This window comes from Rissa tridactyla, chromosome 5 (genome assembly GCF_028500815.1).
Source record: "Rissa tridactyla isolate bRisTri1 chromosome 5, bRisTri1.patW.cur.20221130, whole genome shotgun sequence".
Taxonomy (NCBI): Eukaryota; Metazoa; Chordata; class Aves; order Charadriiformes; family Laridae; genus Rissa; species Rissa tridactyla.
Genome location: NC_071470.1, coordinates 39,871,868 through 39,895,409, shown reverse-complemented (window position 1 = coordinate 39,895,409; position 23,542 = coordinate 39,871,868). Strand labels below are relative to the sequence as shown.

Genomic DNA, 23,542 nt, shown 5'->3' with positions numbered 1-23,542 from the left:
GCCCCGCCCCCGGCGCCACTACCCCCTCTGATTGGCCGCGGCCCACCCGCAGCTCCCCCGCGCTGCACGCCGGGAGATGTAGTCCACCGCCCGGCCGCCCCGCCCCGGCAACCAATGGGAGGGGGCGGTGGCGCGGAGGCGCGGGGCAGGATGGGAAATGGAGTCCGCGGCGGGGCACGACGGGAAATGTGGTTTGGCGGGAAAGCTGAGGGGGAGCCTCGGGAGGGAGCCGGGGTCAGAGGGGAGAGGCGGCTCTCTCGGGTCCCGGGAGGGTGTGCGAGGTGACCCCGCCCGGCCCGGGCCTTGGGATGGCTCCCCCTGCCCGGGCTGGGCCCCGGGATGCCTCTCCCTGCCCAGGCTGCTGCCATGGCTGTGCCTCTGAGGGGAGAGCAAGGCCCAGAGGGTGCAGCCCAAGTTTTGGTGAGCACAAGGCCTCCTTCCTGCTCCTGCACAGAGTAGGTCCTGCGTGGTGTCAGGGCTCTGTGAGGACTGCGCACGGCGTCTGGGAGTCTCTCTCTGCCTCTGTTGCCGTTTCTCCTTGCTTGTTCCCCTTTTTGTGAAGTAACGGTTTAATTTAGCAACTTGGCAGCGGTTGTCTGAGGCAACCAGCTGCGCCCGGGTGACAGAGCTCTATTCCTCCCACCTAAAAGCATGTACACCTCATGGCACACATTTACTGACCACCTCATGAGGGGCTCACTCCAAAGCGTTCTTCCTTTTTTGAAAACAAAACGCCGTTTTCTCAGTGACACTGACACAGCAGGCAGAATATATGTGGTGATAAGAGGATGCATGGGAACATGATGTGGACAGCAGGCGTTTGCCTTAATTTTGAAATTGAGCAAATAATAACACATAGAAAGGTGAAAGCCCAAGAGCTTCTGAAAAAAACCCCCTCACATTTCATAATTTCTTTGTGGGAATGCATATTCTTACTTGATGGGAGCCTAACAATTGCTACTGACCTTTAAAATACGTGATTAAAAATAAAGAATAGGAACCCTGGAAATAATAAGTTTACTTTGATGCAGACTTATTTGTCTGCTTCCTCAGTGTTGCGATTTGTGGAGATAAAGGCAAGGTTGTGCAGGGCTGGGGGCAGCAGGGGTGCGTACTGAGCGATCTCCAGAATCCTCCTCCCGAGATTAGTGGAATAAGAAGTGCCTGGCCCTTCAAATGCCGGTGAAATTGTTTGGAGGATTAGGATCAATTCTCTGAGGAAGAGCAAAGGGCCAGCAAATAGACTGGAGATGGGGATGAAGCAGGGAACACAGTAAGGGTATAAGAGGAAGGCTTGCCACAGCAGAAGTAAAGGCAACAGATTACAGAGCAGGTCAGAAACAGATTTTCCAGCTAAGGAGGAATTAAACAATATAGCTGAAAAAAACCCCCACCTTTCTTTTTCTCTTTGCAGGGAAAAATATGAACATCACAACATTTTGCTGTGAGGATGCTGCTGCTCTGCTTCAGGGACGTGGTGCTGATTTATTTTTTTTCCCCCGTCTCTTTCCATCTGCAAAACCAATTTCTGTTTTTAGGCTAATTCACTGCTGATCTCCTTCACTGAATCTCAAATCACCTGCAGTTTCGGGTAGAAAAGGGGACAGAAAAGGGGCCTGGTGCAGAGCCTGCCACAAGTATGATCCCTCTGTTTGTGTCCGAAGCGCTGACCCCATCACAGCTGGACGGTGGGTGGGTGAGGGGCTCTGTGGGCTGCCCCCCGGGCAGGGGGCTTGTGCCATTCCCCGAGCCTGGTATTGTCTTTGCTGCCTGGTCTCAGACCAGACACTGCCTTGCAGCCTTAGCCCCTCGGCCACGTTTTCTTGACAGGGTGTCACTCGGGTTACACAGGAAGAGGTGAACTGTGCTTCACTGGAGCTTTAACCTGCCGTGGGATCAGACCCTGTAACACACACCCCCAGAACAGCACGCCAAAGTGCATGTACCTACCTTCCCCCCGCACTGGCACAAGGAAAGAGCTTCTACCAGAACAGAAAAGTGACAGTTTTTTCATTTCTTGTTCCTTTTCCCTTAGAGATACTGTTAAAATCAAGTTGTTCCATCCTGCGCTGCGCCAGCCTCAGGGCTACAGTCTGCTGTCAGCCGGCATCGCCTCTCCTTTCGCCCTCTCCCTGCCTTGTTGCGTGCGAGCGTGAAAACGCGACTCTCCCCAGCAACAGATAGATGATGAGCAAAGATCTGGTCCCACGACAAATCCTGCTTACTGGAGCGTACCCACTGCCCTTGTATCGTGTCCTCGGAGTTAATGGTTTGCTTACTTTAACGAAACGTGGCTGCAGTGCAGGCTGGGGAGCACTTGCTGCCCGCTGCCCCAGCTGTGTGACCAGGGCAGGGTTTCACATGGCTTAGACCTCCTTTTGACCCCACCGCGCAGCCACGGCTCTTGCAACTACGTTTTACTGCTGCCCTTCTTGTCCCTCCGCTTGTGGTACAACGTGGATCTTTATGCGGAAGAACATTGTGTCATTTGGGTTTGCTTTCTTCCAGGCGGGGTCTAACACTGCTTGGAGCCCTAACACTGTCTTAAAAGGAAAAAATAAAATAATTTTTGAAGTGACTAATGCTTTACAAGGCAACTCTCTCATTTTTCTAAAGGTTTCATCCCGTACTTCGCAACGCAGCACGATCTCTCCAATGAATATGGATGATAACCCAAATCCCTCCGTCTCTACACATGGGAAATCCCCCTCCCTCCCATTGCAGCTAGAGCCAGATAATTGATACAATCCCTAATGTTGACACACTAAATGTTTTGTAACAACAGAGGGGAGAGAATCTGTTTATCTAAAACCACATTTGGAGTGACATAAGACTATCACTTTTTTGGTTAAATACCAGAAAGAATATCAATTCTTTGGCTGATATCAATCTAACCAGATCCATTTAGACTGACAACTCGCATTTCCCTGGTTCAGGGAAGAAGGGGGGGGGTTGCTTCCCCAGATCTGCGACTGTTAAGTCAGCACTGGTTTTTTTCTGCTTTGGTGGGGGGAGGTACAAGCCCTCCCAGACATAGAGCAAGCTCATCTAGAAACTGAGGGAGATTCAGGGGGTCTCAGACGGCCACCCCACACGTGACAGCTGGGTGCGGGGCTGGGCTGGCTTGGGGAGAAAGTCACAGGAACATTTCTTGTCAGCTTCCATCTGTAAAGCCAGATTTTAAGAAAACTTGCGGCGGGCAGCAAAACTCAGGCTTTGAACAACAAACCCAGTCAGTTCTTCCTGCAGGGACAGGAATTATTTGCACCAGTCCTGAGCTTGTGCTTAAGCTTTCAAGCAGGCAGAGGCACCTGGTATAATCACATACAGCAGTTTTAGCAGGAATAAGGTCTTAAAATCCTTTTTTTTTTTTTTTTTTTCTGACTTGATGGATTCCAGTTCCCCCAATGACTGCTGCTCTGCTCCCCAGCGCCTCTGCAGCCAGGGACCCCCACACTAGCCCTGTCACTTCGGCCTGTCTTTCTTAGGATAGTCTTTCGGAGGGTCACAGTTCAGCGCCCTGATCCTGCGGAGCAGCGTGCCAAACATTTTCCCCGCCTCAGCCCATCCAGGCTCTCAGGGCTAACATGATCCCCCCAGACAGGTGCTGAGCTCGGTAATGGCCTGCGATCCAGCTGCATGAAAAATAAACTGGGGATTAGAGATAACGGAACTCTACTGTTGGAGCAGCGAAGTCATTTACCGAAGCTTAAGGGGAGTTAAATTTTTTTGAAGGAAAAGACATGAATGAAGAAAGAAGCAGGCCTTGAGAAGGAAAACAGCTGAGCGGTGAAACAGGTGGGTGGGATTAGGGTAGAGGAGCTGGAGGCGAAGGTCTCAGCTGGATCAGTCGTGTGCCAAGCAAGGTCTGCTGCATGGAGAGAGGGGGAGAAATTTAAGTGCTTTATGAAAAGTGGGTAAAAGCTGCTTGTTCCCTTGAGCAGCAGCGCTGATGGAGCCGGGCTTCCTCACCAGGCATCCTCAGGTTGAACTTCCCAGTGTCTGCGATGTAACGTGAAGTCTTTTCTTCCTCCAGCATGCCACAGCAGGGTCTCTCTCCTCTACTCAGCTACAGATTTCCCACAAATCCTCAGGAATGCAATCATAATCTTTACGCCCCTGCCCCGCCACAGAGGGGCAAAGTCGAGGGTGAGCAGTGTGGGAGCTGCAGGCAGATCCGATCCCCCAGGGCGGCATGGCCACGCAAGCCACCAGAGCCACCCGAGCCCCTGCAGTCGCTCAGCACACAACACGATGGCAAGGTAGACGCGAGGAAGCTCGGAGGAGCTTACACCGCCTCAGCTGCACCGACCAGTGGAGGCAGGGGCAATATTCGGAGGGAAACTCCAGGTAAACCTGCAGCACCACCGCCATCACCCCCCCCTGCAGCCACCACATGGCGGCGGGTGCTTGGGGACCGTTAACGATGCTGGAAAAGCTGCCGGAGAAGTTGGACACCACCATCCTACTTCAGAAAATAAACAGATAAATGTCACTCACTGTCCAAGTGCTATCAGCACAGACGCTGTTGTCAATAAATCAAAAGTTATCTAGGAACAGCTTGAACAACTTTTATTTTTTTTTTTAAAGTGCTTAAAACGTAAATAACAAGCTCTTTATAAACATTAGTTGCAACTATTAAAACATGAAACACACAGAACCCACTTCCTGCGTACATGAAGTACTGGGAAATCAACAACTCCAAAAACCCCAATGCTTATCTCTCCCATTTTGGGATGTTTTTCCACCCCACGTTTATAACACAAAACACACGGCGGTTTCTTCACAGACAAGTCATAAGGCTGAGTCTACGTGACACTTCAGTATCCACATCCCTTCAGGTTTGTTCCAGTTTAAGGATCTACCTTGGCAGTTCTTCTGGCCCATGACTCTGGGACAGAAGGGCCAGTCAAGGCGAAAATAAAACACTTTGCCAGAGTTCTTTAAAAGCAAGAAACCCAGTTGTGGGCTGACAACAAAAGCAGAGCCCAGCTGTGAGCAACAGCACTCTGCGGAAGACCTTGTGAAACAGCTTGAGCATGAAAAGAGAAAGACAGGCCAGGAGGCAAAAATACAAAATAATTGTTATGGTTTTGTTTAAAACGGAAGCAGTGAGAAGCTGCTGCTGGCCTGTTAAAACTCTTTCGTCTGCTCAGTTTAGCAAAGAGTGATAGATCTTGGGGTGTTATCTCGCACAGTGACCAGAAATGCTGCTCACCTCCCTTTTTTTGCAATTAAATGGCTAAGCATGGAAATCTGGGACATGAGCAACTTGAGAACATTTCCCCTGCTTCTTTTTCTTATCCCCCTCCCTCTATGAGAAAACATCTAGGTCCTCAAAACCATTTCCTTTTGGTAACTTAGAGGTTTTAACAAAAAAATTATACAGACTCCGGCTTCAGTGCTGTTGTGTGGTGTGGCAAAGCTCACTTGCTCTTATGCAGAGAATAAAAACTGTGGTGGGGGAAAAAAACCCCACATTTGCAGGACAGTGGGGTGCAGAAACAGAGAACGAAGACAGAAGCATCTTTCAGATGCCTTTTCTTAAGCACAAATCATCATTTGTAGATACCTCTGGACTAAACGCTCGAGAACAGACACGACACATCAGGGCAGGCTTAGCTATCGTCACCACTTGGTTTTTTGCCATAGCCCCCTCTGTCACGTGCGATGCCAAGGTACCCATGCCGTACCCACGCCTTGGCCTTTGGAGATGCTCTGCTACCACAAAGTCAAGGCGAGAACTTTTTAGCTCTGCTTGCTCCAGCCTCCTCCAAGACAGTGCAGGCTCCCACGATGGAAGGCAGTTGAGGGACTGTGTTGCTCCACTGCAACGGAGGCAGGTCACGGGAGGAAGCACGTATTGCTGAAAAGGCCGTACACCCGATACAGCCTGCTGTAGCTCTGAGATTAACTTGAATATATAAAGTGCAAAACATTCAAGCTTTGGAGGAAAAAAGGCAGAGCTGACTAAGGCAGAGGGGGGATGAGGGAGACGGTGAAATGTGATGGAAGAGGCGGGGGAGAAGGCTGGGAGGATGGGCAGCAAGATCCTTATAAACATTGGCACTTGAGTGTGGGGAGCACCTACAATGCCAATTGCTGATGGGGGAGAAGTCCCAGGAAGCAGCTATTTTTCCGGCAGTGGAGAGCCAGCGTAGGCCCCTGGCTCTGCTGTGAGATTTCGCCTCTATGCCTCCCCCTTAACTAATGTTCCCCTGACGTAAGCCTTCACCGCTCAGCATCCCTGCCCATCAGTGGGGCTGCCCCTTCTCCCAGCTCTCCGTCCCGTGCCACGCCTCTCTCTTCTGACGCCGGACTGCTTTCTAGCTGTCTACAACTCCTCCCTGCTCGCTTTCAGATAAAAAGGAGAGGTTTTCCATGAGAGATAGGCACCCAGAAAGGGAATCTATTTCTCAGGCCACGGGATCTTTTGAAAATATAGGCAGAGAGAGGTTTCTGGTACTTTCTAAAAGGGGAGAAACACCTTCCCTCAGACCCTCGCATCTTACCCCAGAAACAAAGTCCCCGCACCTGAGACACACACATAAGGAGGAAGAACATAAAGACACAGGTAGAGAAGTGCAAAACCCCAGATTACTTCCTACTAGGGGCAAAGGAAGGTAGGAATGAAAGGCTCATAGCCAGTATCTTAGCAGGTAACAAATCCTCCTCCTCATACGATGTGCAAGCTAGATATGACCGCATGTTGTCAATGGCACCAACACCACATCTCCTTTTCTCCTGACAGCTCTTACCCCAACAGCCTGCTTCTCCAACCTCAGACCTTGAGCATGACCCAATACTGTCTTTATCCAGCTGTATTTTGTCTTACATGGAACACTCAGCTTGCTCGTCCCCCAGTGTCATATTTTAATATCTCCACCTCTCACGTCACACAAGCCGCCTGTGCAGAACTCCTGCCAAAGACCAAAAGCAACCTGCACACAGGGATGGGAAGGCTCTGCTGTCTGTGCTTAAAAATAAACTCACCTAGTTCAGATTAGCAGGCGAACAGAAGAGAAAGCTGCCCAAGACGGGTTTGCGTTGAACTGAGAATTGGATTTCAGAGCCTTTTTTGGTAGGAAACTTCTATTGTCCTATTGCAAAAGGCACAATTTTTCAAAGTCATGGTATACATTGAAGCAAGTAAGAAGGAAAGAGCATGAAGGTTTTAAAAGAATCCAGTAACTCTGGGAGATCTACAGAACAGCAAAGATGCCTTACCTGTCAAGACAGCTCAAGTCCCACACCAACTGACCCTCTGCCTGCATGGGACCAATCTCTAGCCAAAATCCTGGCAGAACGAGAGAGGCAGCAACATCCTTTCTATACCCTTCCACAGCGCCTCCAAATCAAAAGCTGCGCTGTACTCTGGTGTGTCCAGAAGCATCGCTCACCAGCCTCAGGCTAACATCATCTACGGTTGTTAAACCATGTAAATTAGAGACCTTTAGATGGTCACTCAACAGTTAGCAGCAAGAAGCATTCAGCTGCCAAGACAGCTGGCCTCAATGCCTAAGGGAGGGCCCAAGCCACCAGAGACCTGACACTGGAGTGTAGATGCGATACAATTTGAGCGGTGTTTGGTACGAATACTGGCTTGAAGGGGGTCTGCGACGATTACTGAATTGCTAGCTTTGACAGGGAGTGTTTGTCAGATGCCTGACCTAGCAGGATGTCATGCATAGAGGTGGCCGGGAGGTCAGACATCCTTCTCTACACACGATCTTCGGTCCTGATAGCATTTTCCTGTTGCATGGAGAAAGACAACGCAAAGTCAATGGTGAGCAGCCAGTGGAAAGCAATTCCTGTAGATGTAGGAAAGGGGGAGTGTAATACTGAGTAGATTTTTATACATCTGTGGTTTATACAAACAGGAGTCCCCCCCAGGGCACACTGGTACCAGCCAGCCTGATGACGGGCTGGGTGCCGTGCAAGATGATCTCCTGCAGTACTGATGGTGCGCAAACCATCACTGGCCCTTCTCCCATATTGCAAGTTCAGTTTTTAGCTGGGTAACTGACGCAGCATCATGACTCTGCATGCACACAGCGAAGGAATCGACACCGCTCACAGTCAGGCAGTGACGTCGGCTTGAGTCCTTTACGGCCTCTGACTCCGGCGCTGTCACTTTGTGTAGCATCTCCCATATGGTCAGGTACTGGCACAACTTGGAGCTGGCTCTTCAAGCGGAGACTTTTCATTTGGGGGTACAACATATGGGACAGGAAGGGGAAGTAACCCCTGCCCCTAGCTGCCCTGCTGAGGGCGTGCTGGTAGACCTTTATTGTGTTTAAGCATCCCCGATGTCATCAACCAATTTAACAACGTCCATCAGCCGGGGTATATCACTTCAGAGAAGAGAGATGTGGAAGAGTGTGGGGAGAAGAGCAGCAGTAGCAGGATGAAGACATGGATGAGATGGCTGGTTTTCAGCTCTCAATTGTCCGTGGACCACTTAAAGCATTGGCAGGATGAGTGCCTGAGAAGAGGCCACTTGGTCACAACAACAGGAACCTAAGGAGGCATTGGCCTCATGTAGAGGGCTCTGCTCCTCCCCATAGGGTGGATAACAGCCCACCACCCTATAGCTCCCTGGAGCCAGAGCTGGGATAAGCTTGGACTGGGGAGGAGCAGATAACCTTTCCTGCTAAACTGCTAACAGAAGCCACTGGAGCCCTCTTTTAAGAGGAGGGGGGAGTGCAGGAATATTTGCAGCCTGTTTATTGGAGAAGTGCTCTAGGCAAGTGATGCTGGACTCTTGCGGAGAGAGGTTACTTGGTCTTGCTTTCCCCCAGCGGGATCTGGAGGAGTGTGGGAGACTGTTCCATGATGCGCACCAGCAGCTGGTCAATGTAGTTCTCCAGTTCATGGATGTGCTCTTCCTTCTTGCTCAGCTCCTTCTCTCTCTGCAGCAGGAGCTGGATGAGTTCATCGTGGGTCAAGTGATAATACTTGGCTGACTGGTCCAGTACGGTAGGATCCTGTGATGATAGAAACCAAGAGGAACATTCAGTGATATAAATGAGAACCACTGCTCCCTTTGGCGTTTGCAAGGTATGGCAACATCCAAAGCAATCAGTATTTTCTATGTCTTTTCTTTCCAAACCTGACCTGATGAGCCCGAGACATTGTGCAGCTGTCACGTCCTGTCCTTACAAAGTTCTGGACACTGAACAACTGCCCGCACTCCAGGCCAATGCAGGCTCCCTCACACGGCTAGAGGTGACGGCTGAGCACTTCCACCAGCTGAGTGAATTATTTAACAGGGTTTCCCCAAAGACCGCGTCAAACCTCTTTCCCCCAACAGTTAGAAGCTAAGGGCATGGGCATAACAAAGCCCATTAGCCTGGCATAATGAGGCCTAGCATTAGCTACTCCCACTCTCTGAGATTTCCCCCTTCCCCAGTCCTCCAGCAGCAGGCCTGGATGATGGCAGAAGATAACAATTAAGAGCTTAAAGGCCCCCCAGGAGCTCCCAGAGGACAAGAGCCTTGGGGGAAGTCCACTCAGGTGAACCCCAACAGCAGCATTTTACATGTCCAGTTGGACAGGCAAACAGAGCAGCAGTAGACAAAGGGAAGGAGAGGGCAACCCTGTGAGGCTGTGCCCTCAAACATATCACACAGGTATTTTGCTTGTCTCAACATGCCAGCATTTAAAATACAGCCAGGAAAGCAGCATTTGAGCAAGGCTCCAGGAAGCACCTTCCTTCTGCCTCTGTCAGGAGAGAAAACCCTTCAGGCCTTCAATCAGGCAGCTATCACATCCTCCATGTCTTTCAAGTCTTGCAGATAACCAGGCATTCACTCACACACTGTACAATAAAAACCCCAAACCAAAGAAAGCAATGGGAGAAGAACAACGGGGTGACAAGGTCCAGAAACCAGGTCATGGAGGAAGGAAGGCCAGCGGGAGGCTGGGCAACCAGGATCAAGGATGTCAGGGTTAATACACATGGCTCCGCTTGCACTGTGGCAGGACCCCATTATACCTCCTCAAACACCAGTTTCTGCACCTCTGTCACCAGCTATAGAACATCTCAAGCAGGTGGGAATGCAGCTCCCTCAGTGGTAGGTTCCTACCTTTAACTTCTTTGAGTCCGTTTTCTCTGTGTGAGAGGATGGGGCCACAGGCTGGACACTGCTCGTGGTGACCGTCTTCAGTTTCTCCAGGCCATTGCTCAGAGCAGTCGTCAGGCTGGACCTGTGCTGCTGCTTCTTCTCACTGGAGACCTCTTGCACTGCAGCGCTGATGGGTTTCACTGGGTGAGGACTAAGGAGAACAAGGAGGTTGGACAGTTAACACCCTCCTCCCAAGCTGGGGAGCGACACTGCTGCCTCTCCCTATGGTTTTTAAGGGGATGGGACACACATCAAATTTAGTCAGCTCCACACAGTTAAATCCTCTGTGCCTGTGCTGCTCAAAGCTCACCTGCTCCAAAAAGAGAAAGGAGTGCCAGCACCCTGCAGAGCAGGCAGCCCACAGCACTCTCCAGCACTGTTTCCACCAAGAGATGAGATAAGGAGCCCCAGGAAATGTGTTTCACTGAGATACAGAACAGATCCCCATGCCCACACCTATGCTGCTTCATCCACACAGAGGCGCTGTGGGTCAAAACGCCCGGCTGTCAGGTGCTGGAACAGCTGGTAGAAATTTAATTCAGGTCCAATGTAATCAGGGGCTGCTACATCCACTGCCCAGAGGGGCATTTTGCTGCCTGGGGGCCCTCAGATCAGTGTCTGGAGTTACCACTGATGCTTCAGGGATGCTCCTGCACCACTCTGCATCAGTTCCTGCACTGCCTCAGCCCAAGAGATGAGCTACACCTGCCTGGAAGACACCACAGAATTTGTGCCTCTCCACTAGCCAAAAGGGAGGGTGAGGAGACTGTATCTGAATGCACTTTCTCTGTCAGTTAAGGGGGAACTACATTTTCATTTATTTTTGTCTCACTCTTCACCCAAAATATTGTTTCTGGGCTTAAAACGAGTAAGTTTGCTTTTCAGCATGATGGAAAGAGAAGTGACCTGATGCTACCTTCCTGCATGGAACAGGCAGACCTGTGCACCATACTTAGGATGAAAAGATCACAAAATCTACCCGGGAGCTCTGTAAAGCCTCTGCACTCATCAGATCCAGCAGCCACCCTGCAAAGGGTGATAATCCCAACTGCTGTACATCTAAACAATGCTGCAGGGGGAGGGGGACATCTTGCTGACAGGAGCTCTCAAGCAAAGCGGCCAAGCACAGCATCTCTTTACAAATGGTGACCTCAGGATGTTGGTAGGATGGGTTGTGGGAGGAGGAATAACACCCACAGTCACCGTGTGAGCCATCAGCCGGACTGGGACAGACCCATCTCAAGTCCAGCTTGTGCTGTAACCACTCAGCTGTGCTTTATTTCCATTTCGAAAGCAGAGCAGGTGGCTTTCAACCCTGCTCCAGGTCAGAGATGATGGGTGAGGCTTGGACAAAGGTAGCATCACGTTAGACGTTAGGTAAATGGCTCAGGTCCTCAAGGCTGGTGTCTTCATGCCTTGTCAGTGGTGGCAGGATCAGGATGTACCAAGCAATCTCCCCATTGTGCTGAAAGGGCACATCTAGACGTCCTCTTCAACCACGATGATGCCTCCTGTCATCCATTTGCCAGGAGAAGACAGCAATGGTAGCCACTGACCAGCTTCCACAAGCCAAAGGATCAACACCCCTTGTCAGAGCTGTCCAAGCACGTGGACAGAGCCAAGGGTTCCCCGACAGCTTGAAAGGACGCAGAGGGATCCCACAAATCTGAGTGGGAGTCCCCTGACAGCACCAGGGGTTGGAGATGTCACTGTTCTGCATGTCAGCCTCAAACACTCTCCAGCCTGGACTGAACCCTTCATCAGCAGAGCTGTAAACACCATGATACCACATTACAAGCAGTTCAGCAGTTGTCCATATGTTATGACGTAAGATGGGGTAAGGGTGAACCGGACCAGAGGCCGTGCACAGATCCTGAAAAATTGCCCATTTCCAAGTCCTTTTCAAAATCAGAAGTAATGACTTTGCTTGCTTGAACAACTGCTAGCCTCCTTCCTAGCCCAAAATGAGTGGGGTTCACTGCAGGATCTAGGGAAGACAGGTCTAGTACCACTGTAGCACTTCTACTATTCCTCAAAACACAGTGGCTGGGAAGAAGAGTGGCCAGGGAGCCACCGGTACTGCTCATCACAGCCAGATCTGAAAATAAGCAGCCCCAAATGCCACTGTCGCCTCATGCATCCCCACAGCATTCCCACAGGCAGCGAAGAGTCTAAGACTGGAGTACGGCTGTAGAAGCAGGAGACTGACACCCCTACGCAAGAAGTCTGCAGGGCACTAGCTGGTTGTCATGAACACTCAAACTATTTTAAACCTCTGAAGGAGACCTCTTTTGGACCTAATCTACCAAGGGCACTCTACAGAATGAAAACCAGCAACAGCCCTACAGTGACACCCCTAGTCTTGTCACCTACAAGTGCCATGACATGCTGCAATAGTCACAAATCCGAGTTCCTGATCCATGGGTAAGGAGTTGCAAAACTGCTGGGCTCCTCCAAGGCATTGGAGTCCCCAAAGTACTGTCATGGGCTGTCCTTTAGATCCCACCTGTAGCGGGGGATGTGACCAGGGACACCTTCCCAGCGGTGAAGGCACCATCCCAGCCTTCCCCAAAGAGGAGAAAGGGGAGCCCCTGTACACTTGAGTGTTGCAACTGATGCTCTGAGCACCCGCCTTACCCCAGTTGGCACCAGTTTTGTGGCGAGAGCCCTCTCGCTGCAGAAGAGCAGGGAAGGATCTGCAAATGCAATGCTCTTCTGCACTCTGAATTCCTTGGCTGCATCTTCAAATCTGGCACACAAACAGCTGCTCCAGGAGGCCACAACCTTCCAGCTCACTGTGACCGGGGGGTGCCCCAGCCAGACTAGGCGGGAGGTGCTGATGTCACTCAGGTATACAAGTCTACCACTTGACTTGCCTTCTTGAACAAGATGACCAGCAGAGAGACCTCTGGCCACTTGAGAAGAGGACACGGTCCCCACACCCAGTTTCTACCCCTCACAAGGGCACATAACCCCAGCACACCAGACTCTCAATAATCCACACCAGGTATGAGCTCCTCCTTTACCTGATGGGAGAAAAGACACTTTTGTCCCATCTAAGCCTTAATGCCTGTTCTAAGTTTGAAGTCTTTCCTTTTTGCTGCCACCTTTTTTCTACCATATCTTTTCTCTGTCTACGTGCCTCTGACCACCCTAATAGGATATGATTCTAGGAAAGCATCGCAATGGGGACCCAGAAAAGGGCCCTGCCAGCCTTCCTCTCTCCCCCCATGACAATTAGTCATATCTCCCCAATCTTACAAAGTAGTGCAGAACTTCAGAGCCTTCCAGAGACCTCAGTAACTCTTCAAAAGTTCTTCAATCACAGTAGCAAGTACCCAAAACATCCGCATTTTACAGGTAGAGAAACCAGAGCAGAGATATTCTAGGACTTCTCAGACATGTATCATGACAGAAGCCAGCACTGACGTGATGACCAGCTCTTGTGTCCAAGCCCACTTTCCTCCCACAAGTGAGTCAGGCCTTGGATGGATGCACAGTCAAGCCTGAAGATGACTGTGAGCATGTACTATCAACATAGAGGATCTTGGGACTATAGTTCCCTCATTGCCTAATTTTACCCTTTGGGATTTCAGGACACTTCTCTTTCCATGAAACATAGAAATGTCAACAAAATTCAGGAGGTTTCTGTATACACTCTGCAAATATTGAACAAGGTTATCTGTTGGAGGATGAATAATCCAATTAGGAATGATTTGAGGATCTGGCCTCAATAAAGAAAAAAAAAATCAGCTAACAAACCCATCTCTTGCTGGTCTTTGCTCCAGAGGTCATTCTGCACCTCAGACCCATGCGTGAGCCAAGGAGGGATCCCCATGCAGAAGGGCTGGAGCTCAGCTATGTTCTGCTGTCCCCATCCTCCCGCCCTCTCTCTCCCCAGGGCCACAGCCAATATTATTCTTGGGCCAGACAGGATTTTATCATTTCAGTGCCCCCATGAAGCTCGATTTGCCTTCTGTTGCAGAAGTGAGGCTGATCAAATAAATTACTGCTAGAAGACCCAGGTCCCCATGTAAACCATAAGAGCTTGATCCTTGGTACTCAGGGCAGACAGAGCCCGTGACAATCTTCTCCTGCCCAGGCAGACCAGGGGAAGGTGTAACAGGAAAATTAGATGAACTGAATGACATAGAGCAAGACTCCATACCCTAAACTCAGAACCTTTCTCTGCTTCATGGCATTTCTACAAGCTCAAGACTGACCTGGAAGGAGGAATAGCCCCTTCTTTCCTCCGATGGACCACCATGGTACCCCTCTTCCCATTCCCATTATCCTTAAGGCGAGTCCCACTTGCTTCAAAACCAATGGGCATCTCGTCAGGAGGGAGGGGAGAATGGCATTTTGCCACCGCCCTGGTGAAACTACTTTTTTTATTTTTTGGCTATGGAGAGAAGAAGGTTTTTAGTATCTGATGGTCATTTAAAAAAGAAAGAAACCAAAGCTGAATTAATGAAAAGGGAAGGGGCAGTAGCTGCGCACATGCCATGAAGGAACTCATGCGAGCATTAATGGCTGGAAGCTCTCCTGGCAGACATGGAAAAGGCACCTATTTTGCAAGCACAGGGAAGATGATGGAGCCAAAATTAGCATCGAGTGAAATGCGGGTGCAGTTCTACTGTGGGTGAATTTTCAGTTGGGGCAGCTCTTGGATGCATCAAACTGTTTGTCCTACTTAAGGGCAAACACAGGACACCAGTGGCCGTTCCCCACCATGAACCGAGAGAGCCAAGGCTTCAGGCTGTTCAGGATGGACTCTCTGGGACCACAGGTAAGGGTAAGGTAAGGGAAGAGGACCTGCAGCAACACATGGAGTGGCATCCTTGGAGTCAGCGCAACTGTGAGCTGCTGACACTGAGCCGGGGTCCACTTATTGGCCCCTTGATGAGAGCAGAAGGGAGACAGGGTTCACCTCTACCAAATAACACACCCTTCGCCTTCCCCGGAGTGCTCACCTGGTCATCTGCTGGAAAAAGGGCTTCTCAGCTGGCTGTGTCTCCCTGGGCAAAACCACGAGCGCTGAAGCTTGTGTGTCACCGGACTGCGGCAAAGGGCAGGGCTGGGCGGCTGCATGGCTGGTCGCGGCAGGGACCCCGCTGCTCGCGGGGCACGCAACAGGGGAAGGGAAATCAAACTGTTTAGGGTTAGTTGCAGCCACAAGGAAAGGGGTGGAGAAGGCCAAGGGCTGGCTGTCATGCAGGAAAGGAGGCTTGCCTAGCGGGTCTCCGGGAAGGTTAGTGGGCTGGAAGCCTTGCCCAAGGGCTTCCTCGTGGTGGCTGGTGAAGCTGAAGCCTCCCTGACGAAGCCTTTCGGGCAGCACAGCTTGAACAGGGAGGGGGTCTGGTGGCTTTTCCACAAAGGGATTGCTTGGGGCATTTGGGCTGAGTGTCAGAGCAAAGGGATTTCTCGGGGCCAAAGTGTCCTGCTTGTGCCTCTCCTCTGCCCTATCAGGCTTCCAAAAATCAGCCTTCTTGAAGTCTATCCTGTCTGCTGAGCCTCGGCGCCATGGCCCATCAGGCTTGCTGGCAAAGGATCTGCCTTGCTCTGCCTCCTGGGGAGGGCTAGCAACTGCCACAGGGACGTAAGACTCAGACTGGACTCCCGCTTGCCCAGTGGGGCTGGCCCCTGGCCCATGCTGCCCCTCACCATCACCCCACACCGGCTCTGGCTGGGGTGGACTCTCCCCACGAGCTAACCTTTGGGGTCGCGCCGCTGGGCCAAGACCCGCGGGATGACCAGCTGCCTCCTGCTCTTCCAGAGCCGTCCAGAAGATTTCCGGCTGGCCCAGGTCCAGCTTGGAAGGTGGGTTTAGTCCCGACATACTGAGCTCCTCAGGGAACGGCTCCTGTTCGGAGGCCATCTCCCACTTGGCATTGTCTGCAGCCCCCATCAGAGGGGATAAACCTGGCTGGCTCCAGCTCTCCTTGGCACCCGACTGGCTTAATCCATCTAGGGAGAACTTTGATGGGCAAGTCTCAAACTGCTCAGCTGCATCCGTCTCATCCATCTCTGAGCAGTCTTCCCCCAAAGAGGTGTCTCTTTTTGCCAGCTCGCTAGCTCTTGCCTCCAAATTAGCTGCTGAGACCGCCGTGGCAGATTCAGCATCCTTGGAGACTGGGAATTCGCTCTCAGCTTCATCTATGTCCGCTCCCAGTGCAGGCGGGCTGGGAGATGCTGGGACAGAGGGCTCGCTGCTCAGACGACTCCTTGGCAGCTCTACATCTGCCTTCAGGCTCTCTGCATCTTCCCATTGCTCCGCGCTGCCTCGCTGCCTCAGCTGCGGATCGCAAACATCCTCGTCCTCGCCATCTCCTCCACTGCCCGTGGCTGCAAACCACCTTGGAGGTTTCGGGGGTGGCACAGCTGAGCCGGCTGCCATCTCCTCCCTTTCTCGGGTACCTGTCCGCGAAGAGAGGATGACGCGCCTCTCGCGAATGTCAGAGCTGAGTTTTACACGGCTTTCACTGGCCTCGAGCCGCATGCTAGCCTGGAGCCGGTAGACTGAAGTCCGTATGTCAAACGCTTCCTCCTCACTACCAGCACCTTGGGGCTCCATCCCTGGCTCGGGGGCCATGGGGAACCGTTGTGCTGCCACATCTGCGAGCACCCGTGGGGGCACAGCCGCCACGTTGCTGCCTGGCAGGGTTTCAGAGGTGAGCTCGGGGGTGAAGGTGCTTCTGGGCAATACACAAGCGGCGGCACGAGATCCACTCTTCGCTTCAAAGGCACCTTCACTGAGGAAGGCTGGCCGCGGGCTGAACGCGCGCTCCTGACCCACATGCTCCTGCTCAGCCATACTTTGGGTGCTCTCTGACAGATCAGGAGCAGTTTCAGTGGCTATGGTCATCCATCCATTTGTCCCTGCACTAGAGGGTTCCTCCTCATTACTGTCCCCTTCCTCCCTAGAACTATTTTCAGCAGTTAGTGGTGTTGAAGTCTCTTTTTCCCCTGGATTTCCCGATGCAAATGCGGCTGTCCAAACCGTAGGTGTGCTGCTTTTCCTCCTCCTTCCCACTGACCCCGCAGACACGGGGCTCAGCACATCCTCTATCACAGTCGCTTCCTGGGTTGTGCTCACCAAGTTTGCCCCCACATCTAAACTGGAGAAATTTGTCCAAGACCGCAGAGTTGTGGGCATTTCGCTGCTGATTTGTGAATCAGCCTTTTCAAATACCTTTGTCCCCTTCTCATGAGCTGGCTCAGCCAGTCTTTCTGTTGGGCTGGCTGCATCGGGATCATCGATGAAAGCCATGCCCTCTGCCACCACCGAAGCAAAGAAGTTTTCCTTCTTCAGTTCTGGTTTGAGCCTGCTGGTCGCAAAGGCATCGAAGGTATCATCCCACTCCGAGAGGGAAGGAGGGATGGCATGTTTCTCATCTGGAGGAGGAAGGTCTCCTTGTGATGGGGGAGTAGTTTCTGGAACGGGGACACAAATGCTTTTGTCTGGAGACTCCCTCTCCGGGTCTTTATGTCTTAGGGAGGCAGAGGGACTGCAATCCTCTGGGGAATAAAAGCTCCCAGCGACCTCTGTTGAAGCATGCGGCCCAGACGGGAAACTAGAGAAAAAGTGAGTAGGTGAAGGAGAATTTAGTACCTGGTCAGCGAGGAGGTCCTCAAAGAAGGGATTGCTCTGCAGGGAGTTGAGGAATGGGTTGGTAGGGGACAAGCATCCAGACTGACTGTCTCCAATAGCGGGAGAGAGGTTAGCGCTTGGCATGCTAGCGAGATGGGCTACAGCAGCAGGAGGAAACTGGGCAGGGAAGCAGGGAGGAAAATGAGAAGGAGCATCTGAGCTGGTTTCTACCTGAGGAGACACTTCCAGGCTGTGGAGGGAAGACAAAACAGTCCTCCTGGTTAATGCTGTGACAGTGCTGTAAGCATACACCACACACACTACAAACGCTTCAGTTCAAAGCAATGCAATGATCAAATACATACTCGTCTCTCTTGTTAGGCAGAGCAATGATTATGGAGTCAAGGCGTGGAAAGGGCATGCACGACAAAAAGGAAAGGGCAGCCCTTCTTCTAGAACAGTCCTCCAAATTTCCCCTTTCTGCCTTGGCAAGCCCTAAGACCCAGGAGCCCAAGAGGTTTTTCCCACTTCCTGAAGCCCAAGGACTCAGCTCATTTTTTCTGTGCCGATGGTGGTGCGTACCAAGGGCAGGCTGCACACAAGGAGCCAGGCTGGGCTCTTGCATCAGGGTTACTTGAGCCAGTAAGAGCACACAGAAGTGAGTCTTTCCCAGTTTCCCCCAGTGCCTCATTACTTGTTTGGCAACATATCAGGACGACGGTGGACACGGCACTCCCTCCCACACAGGGAGGGAGGGGAGCATGGCTGCAGGCAGCCAAGGAACAAGAGCTGCGCAGGAGGGAGCATGTGGCCAGGATGTGGCACTGGCTCTGCTCTTGACTCCGCCCAGCCTCTCTGCATGCCCTTCACCATGTTACTTCTGGCCTGAGGCCCTGAGACACCTGAACCCCCATGGGGTACCCTAAGGGGGAAGGGATTCAGCACAGCTCGAACTCAGACTGTCAGCCTCCTCCTGCACCTTGCCCTGAGTCAGGCAGCCAGTTCTTTGCTGCTGTTTCAAGAGGGACTACACCGACCTTTCTTTTGGATTTCATTGATCTTCCTTTGGGAACTCCTTCAGCAATTGGCATCACTGCCCCCAGGGAAGACTTGCCAGGCCAGGGCTAGCTGTCTTGGAGGTTTTCATATCACGAAGGGTGCGGAGTGGACACCTCGCGCCCTAACCAGTGTTCCAACTGCCACGTTCCCTCTTCCCGAGTCCCTGTCCCCTTGACTCACTCCTGCCAGGAGCAACTCCACCCCTAGGATGGGGGCACCCAGCACTGGCATATGTGGCTGTACTGCCCTATAACCAAGCCAGTGGGATTACTTCCTTCTTCATTGGCCATGACAGCCTAGCTTCAAAGAGACCCCAGTCTTGGTTTGGGAGAAATATGGACATTGATCAGTCAGCATTGGGCATATCGAAGTTTAACGAGGAACAAATAAAGTAATTGCTTTGCCAATATGCACAGGGTATGTCCAGCCCTGGGCCTACATCATGGCATTTCCCTCCCTCACCCGAGCTGCTGGTAGGGATCACAGGGGGCACTGGAAGATCACGGTCAATGCACTGTCAACTGGCAAAGTTGCGAGGAGAACTATTTTCATCTGTTATTATAGATGCACAAAAAGCCTTAGACACATTTTAAAGCGCAAAAATGCCATCTTGAGGCGAAAGTTAACCATGTGTGAAGGTGCAGTCGGCATCGGTTGCTTTTAAAGTAGGCAGGATTACATGCCAGCAGCACGTCTTGGACCACAAGTGATGCACGGACAGGCAGGAGCCTGTGCACACTGCAGCAGCATGGTAGGACCCACTTCTCCTCACTCCTGGCAGCTTCAAAGCCTCCCTCATGCATCATCTTCTAAGCAGCTACCTTGGAAAGGTGCCTATGCAATCAATGCCACCAAAGTCCCCCCAGCCCAGTTTTTAGGTAGGTAACACATACAGTAAGCAGCTGAGCACAATTGGCTCAACTCCAGCACCCAGCAGACACTACGCCAGATACTACTTAGCAGAACTAGTAATTCAGGCACAAAAAAAAGCCTTGAAACCTTCATTTCCACTCAGACCTGCAGCTTACTTGATGCTGGAGGCAGAGACAGCTCGTGGGTGCCCTCTCCTGCTGTCACTAAGCAGCAGTGGTGGCCATGGTGCAGGTGCCCATCCCCGTCCCTGCAGCCCAGCCATGCTCCGCTGCATCTCCGTGTCCTTTCCCTGCTCGGACCACTGGTGTGTGGCAGGGTGGAAAACCCATTGCAGGCAACCAGGCACACACCCCCACAGAAGATAAGTCTGAGCAGCCCAGCTCTTCCTAGGTGTTTTGAGCTCTCAGAGCACAGAAAATCTCCAGGAGAAGCGATGGGAGAAGCTGATGGATTTTTAGGCACAAACCACCCCAGAGAGACCAGCAGCTGCTCTCTGCTTGGGTGCCAGCCTCTCTGGGCATGCTGTGACCTCGGGATCGGCATGTGGTCGGGGTGCTCCACATCTGAACCCTGCTTCCAGCACAAGACCTACTCTGGATCACCCACAGGGCATCTTCACTGTTCTGTAGAGGAACATCCATGAGGCAGCAGTGGCGCAGCACAACAGCATTTGTACAAGGAGACAGGGCAGCCCATCTCTCCCCGAACTCTCTGTCACCGCTATTTGGTGTCTGCCATCCCAAAGGTCTCAAGGCTATGGCTCGTATTGAGAGAGTCCCTCAATTCTTCTGGTTTTCTGAATACAGAAGGTGTAGACAAATGCCTGCAGCTGCTGGGTGGTTCCATGCTCCTCAGTTGAATACACACACTGGAACACCACTCTCACTTGTTGCAACTTTACTTTTTTCCCTAATCACCCTAAAATTTAAGCTCTCCAGAAGAGGAGCACAGCTGCCCATGACCCAAGGTCCAGCTGGGTGAGTTCACAAGATCCACAAATGGGTTTTACCTGTGGTGGAATACGGCAAAACACGGAAAATTTCCCCTTCCTTCTGAAAAGGGAAGGTGTAAAAGTCCACCCTGAAACACCATGATCTCAGGGTGGCTGCAAACAGCACATACCACTGCCCTACCTCTGCTTGCTCCTGCAATTGATCCTTCTTGCTAGCACTTGCTTTAATGTTTTGGTCCAGATTAACATCCCTCATTTGTGATTCTGCTTAAACAGCATTTAGTGCTGAGTAAGAGCAACCGAGGCCTGATCCAGACAGCTCTGCTGGGTTCTAGCACTAAATGGCTACAGAGCATTAATCAGCTTCAGGCTCCTAGTAAGTGCCTACTGCCAACAACCTTCACAGCTGTCAGAAGACTGAGTGGTTGAAGTTGCTTCCCCAAGAGCTAATGCCAAAGCAGCCTTTTGCTCAGGCAGACATGGTGGGCAGTGCCCTGAATTGCACTGATCCCCACCCACACAGGTGGAGGAACAGCTTCAAGGTCTCTTCAAACCCACCCAAGACCATGTCTTCTTTCCCCATGTCACGATGGGGCTCACAGGGTGCTGGGCCTGCTGAGAAAGAGCAGCTCTCGGCCATGACAGCAAGCTGGTCCCAGCACTGAGCTGCTGCCTGTGTGGTCCAGGCCACCAGGAGGTGGGATGCTACTTTCAGCAACGCCCTGATTGCCCCTTACCCACTGTGACCTACACATCAGTATCAGGACGCATCAAGATGAAGGCTGCACTTCGCCTGGGGAACAAGGTAGGTGAACATGAATCTCTTCCGGGAGGGAAGCAAACCAGAAGCGATGCAGCCTCTAGCTCTGGAGCAGGAGGACTCAAATCTCTCCCCTGCCAGGCAGCAGTCCCATATCGTCCTCTCCCAGTATGTGCAGCCCAAGCCAAGTTGGAGATATAAAGACAGAACTTAAATCCATCTCTTTTTTTGTCAGATTCTGGTTTTCCTTCTCCAAGGAATGGTCCCCATTCCTGATGGGACCCACCAGGGCTTGTTCAGGGGCTGCACAAACTGCTCTCAGCTGCAAACTCCTGGCAGCAGAGCCCATGTCTTTCCCCTGGGCCTTCAAAGCACCAATTGCACCGTCACCGTTCAGCCCCTTTCCTCAGCCCAAGCCCCCCTGTCTTGGCTACCAGCCCTGTGCTGGCAGCAGACCTGCTCTCCCCACGAATAACCCACCCGACAAAAAGCCCCATTTCCCCTCTCTGATGAAGGATGCTGGAAGTGCTCAGTGAAACAAGACGCCGAGGATTGCGTATTCCTCTAGAGGGAAACCTCCGCTTGCAGCAGCCTGACTGAAGATCTTTGCTGCATTGAAACGCTGACTCACCCTCCTCCTCCCATACCCCAGCACACAGCTCCGCCAGCCAAAATAAATAGCGGGTACCTTTCTGCCCTCATTTATTTGTTTGGCAGCACTTCACAGACGCGTTTTAGCCTCTCAGCAGAAAAAAAAAAAAAAAAAAGAAAAGAAAATATTGCTGAGCAACCCCCTGATGGAAAGTCTATTTGAAACAGCTTGTTCAATGCAGGGAGATTATTCTGTACAGTTCTGAGATTCAGTTTCTGAATAGTGAGAACTATTCTCACAGTTCTGAAAATTCTGAATTTCAGGCTGGCAGCAGCCACTCCAGCTCCTTGGTCACAGGGAGCTCCACAGTCCCCAGGCCATCGCACCCATCTGCAAGAGCGTGGGTAACTCTGCACCATGAAGATAAAGAAAACAGCACATGCGCTGAAAAAGCAGGGGTTTGGGGTGGGCAGGGCTCAAATCCAGCCATAATATGCTGAGGTTAAGAGCTGCGCTGAAGCTCAAGTGGGAAATCCCTCCTAGGAGGGCTGGATCCAGGGGAGTGCCATGACCCTACCACTCAAAAGCTGCTTTTTGCACCATTCCTCCGTAGAGAATCATGCAAACGGGGCTCACTGAGAGCGAGCCAGGGAGGGTGGAAAACCAGCAGGACCAGGGTGCCGGAGGACCTGGCGGTGGCTTCAAAGCCTGACAGGGATCAGGAATTTCCTCCCACCGGGGTGAGTGAGGCTGGCATGGCAGGATTTGTGCAGAAAGGGGTTGGGAAGAGATGGGTATGGCAGCCCGGGACATTTTTATACAGGCTGGGAACACAAGTGGGAAGGAGTCAGAGAATATATGCAAATGCTGCTTTTAAATAGCAATTTCAGAGATGAAAGTAAGGGGTTTAGCTATCTGTGCAATAACCGCTTTGCTTTCCCCTTGGTCCTCACCTGCCCATCATCCCAATTGAAACAAATTTAAAAGTCCTGCTTTTTAGAGATTTGCCCCCAAACCACAGGAATAAAAACAAAATAGCAGAGACAGGATCTGGGCAGTAAGGAGCACAGGTAGATGCAAAGTGCTAACACCAAACCCACTTTTATAGGTGAGAGTGGGGCTGTGCTTTACCTGGACAGCTACAAAACAAATTTGTCTCATCAGGGCTGAGCTGGTGCCAGCTTGGGATCCAATTCATCATCCTGCTTCAAGTCCAACACTGGTAATGCAGGCTCAGCAGGCAAAAGGAAGGCAGAGGCATTTTAAGAGCCATTTTTCACCCTTGCAGGCTCCCTGCACCCCTCGTGCCAGAGGGAAAATGTCCAGCTCCATCCCTGATCATTTTTACCCTGTGACTGATCCGATGCAGGCGTGCAGTTTTGCAGCTCGCGTGGATACAAGACCTGTGCCAGAGATCCCTGACAGTTCCCGTGACGGACTCATACGCAGCCTCACCGTGTACCCGTGATGCCCTGGTTCTCATGACATGGTTGCTCCTCTTCATCAAACTCTGCAGCCTCCCAGGTTCTGCTCTGAAAGTTGCCCTTAACGGTGCTTTGGAGGTGGCTGTCACACGCATCGGTGTTCA

At 51.7% G+C, this 23,542-nt stretch overlaps 1 protein-coding gene across 6 annotated transcripts in view; it reads right to left on the bottom strand.

The window, feature by feature from the left end:
* Window positions 1–4,546: 4,546 nt before the first annotated feature.
* Window positions 4,547–23,542, bottom strand: part of RAB11FIP5 (RAB11 family interacting protein 5) — a 44,766-nt gene continuing 25,770 nt past the window's right edge. Inside the window, exons 4-7 of one of the 6 annotated variants that reach the window (XM_054202128.1) lie at window positions 15,842–17,701; window positions 15,101–15,241; window positions 10,089–10,278; window positions 4,547–8,987 (exon numbers count right to left, since the gene is read on the bottom strand). In XM_054202128.1, the coding sequence (XP_054058103.1) occupies window positions 8,778–8,987; window positions 10,089–10,278; window positions 15,101–15,241; window positions 15,842–17,701 (2,401 nt within the window). In that variant the 3' untranslated portion in view covers window positions 4,547–8,777. Of the gene's footprint in view, window positions 8,988–10,088; window positions 10,279–14,350; window positions 14,530–15,100; window positions 17,702–17,949; window positions 17,969–23,542 lie in introns of those variants that run through there. The other 5 variants (XM_054202126.1, XM_054202129.1, XM_054202127.1 and 2 more) reach the window with 5 other exon arrangements.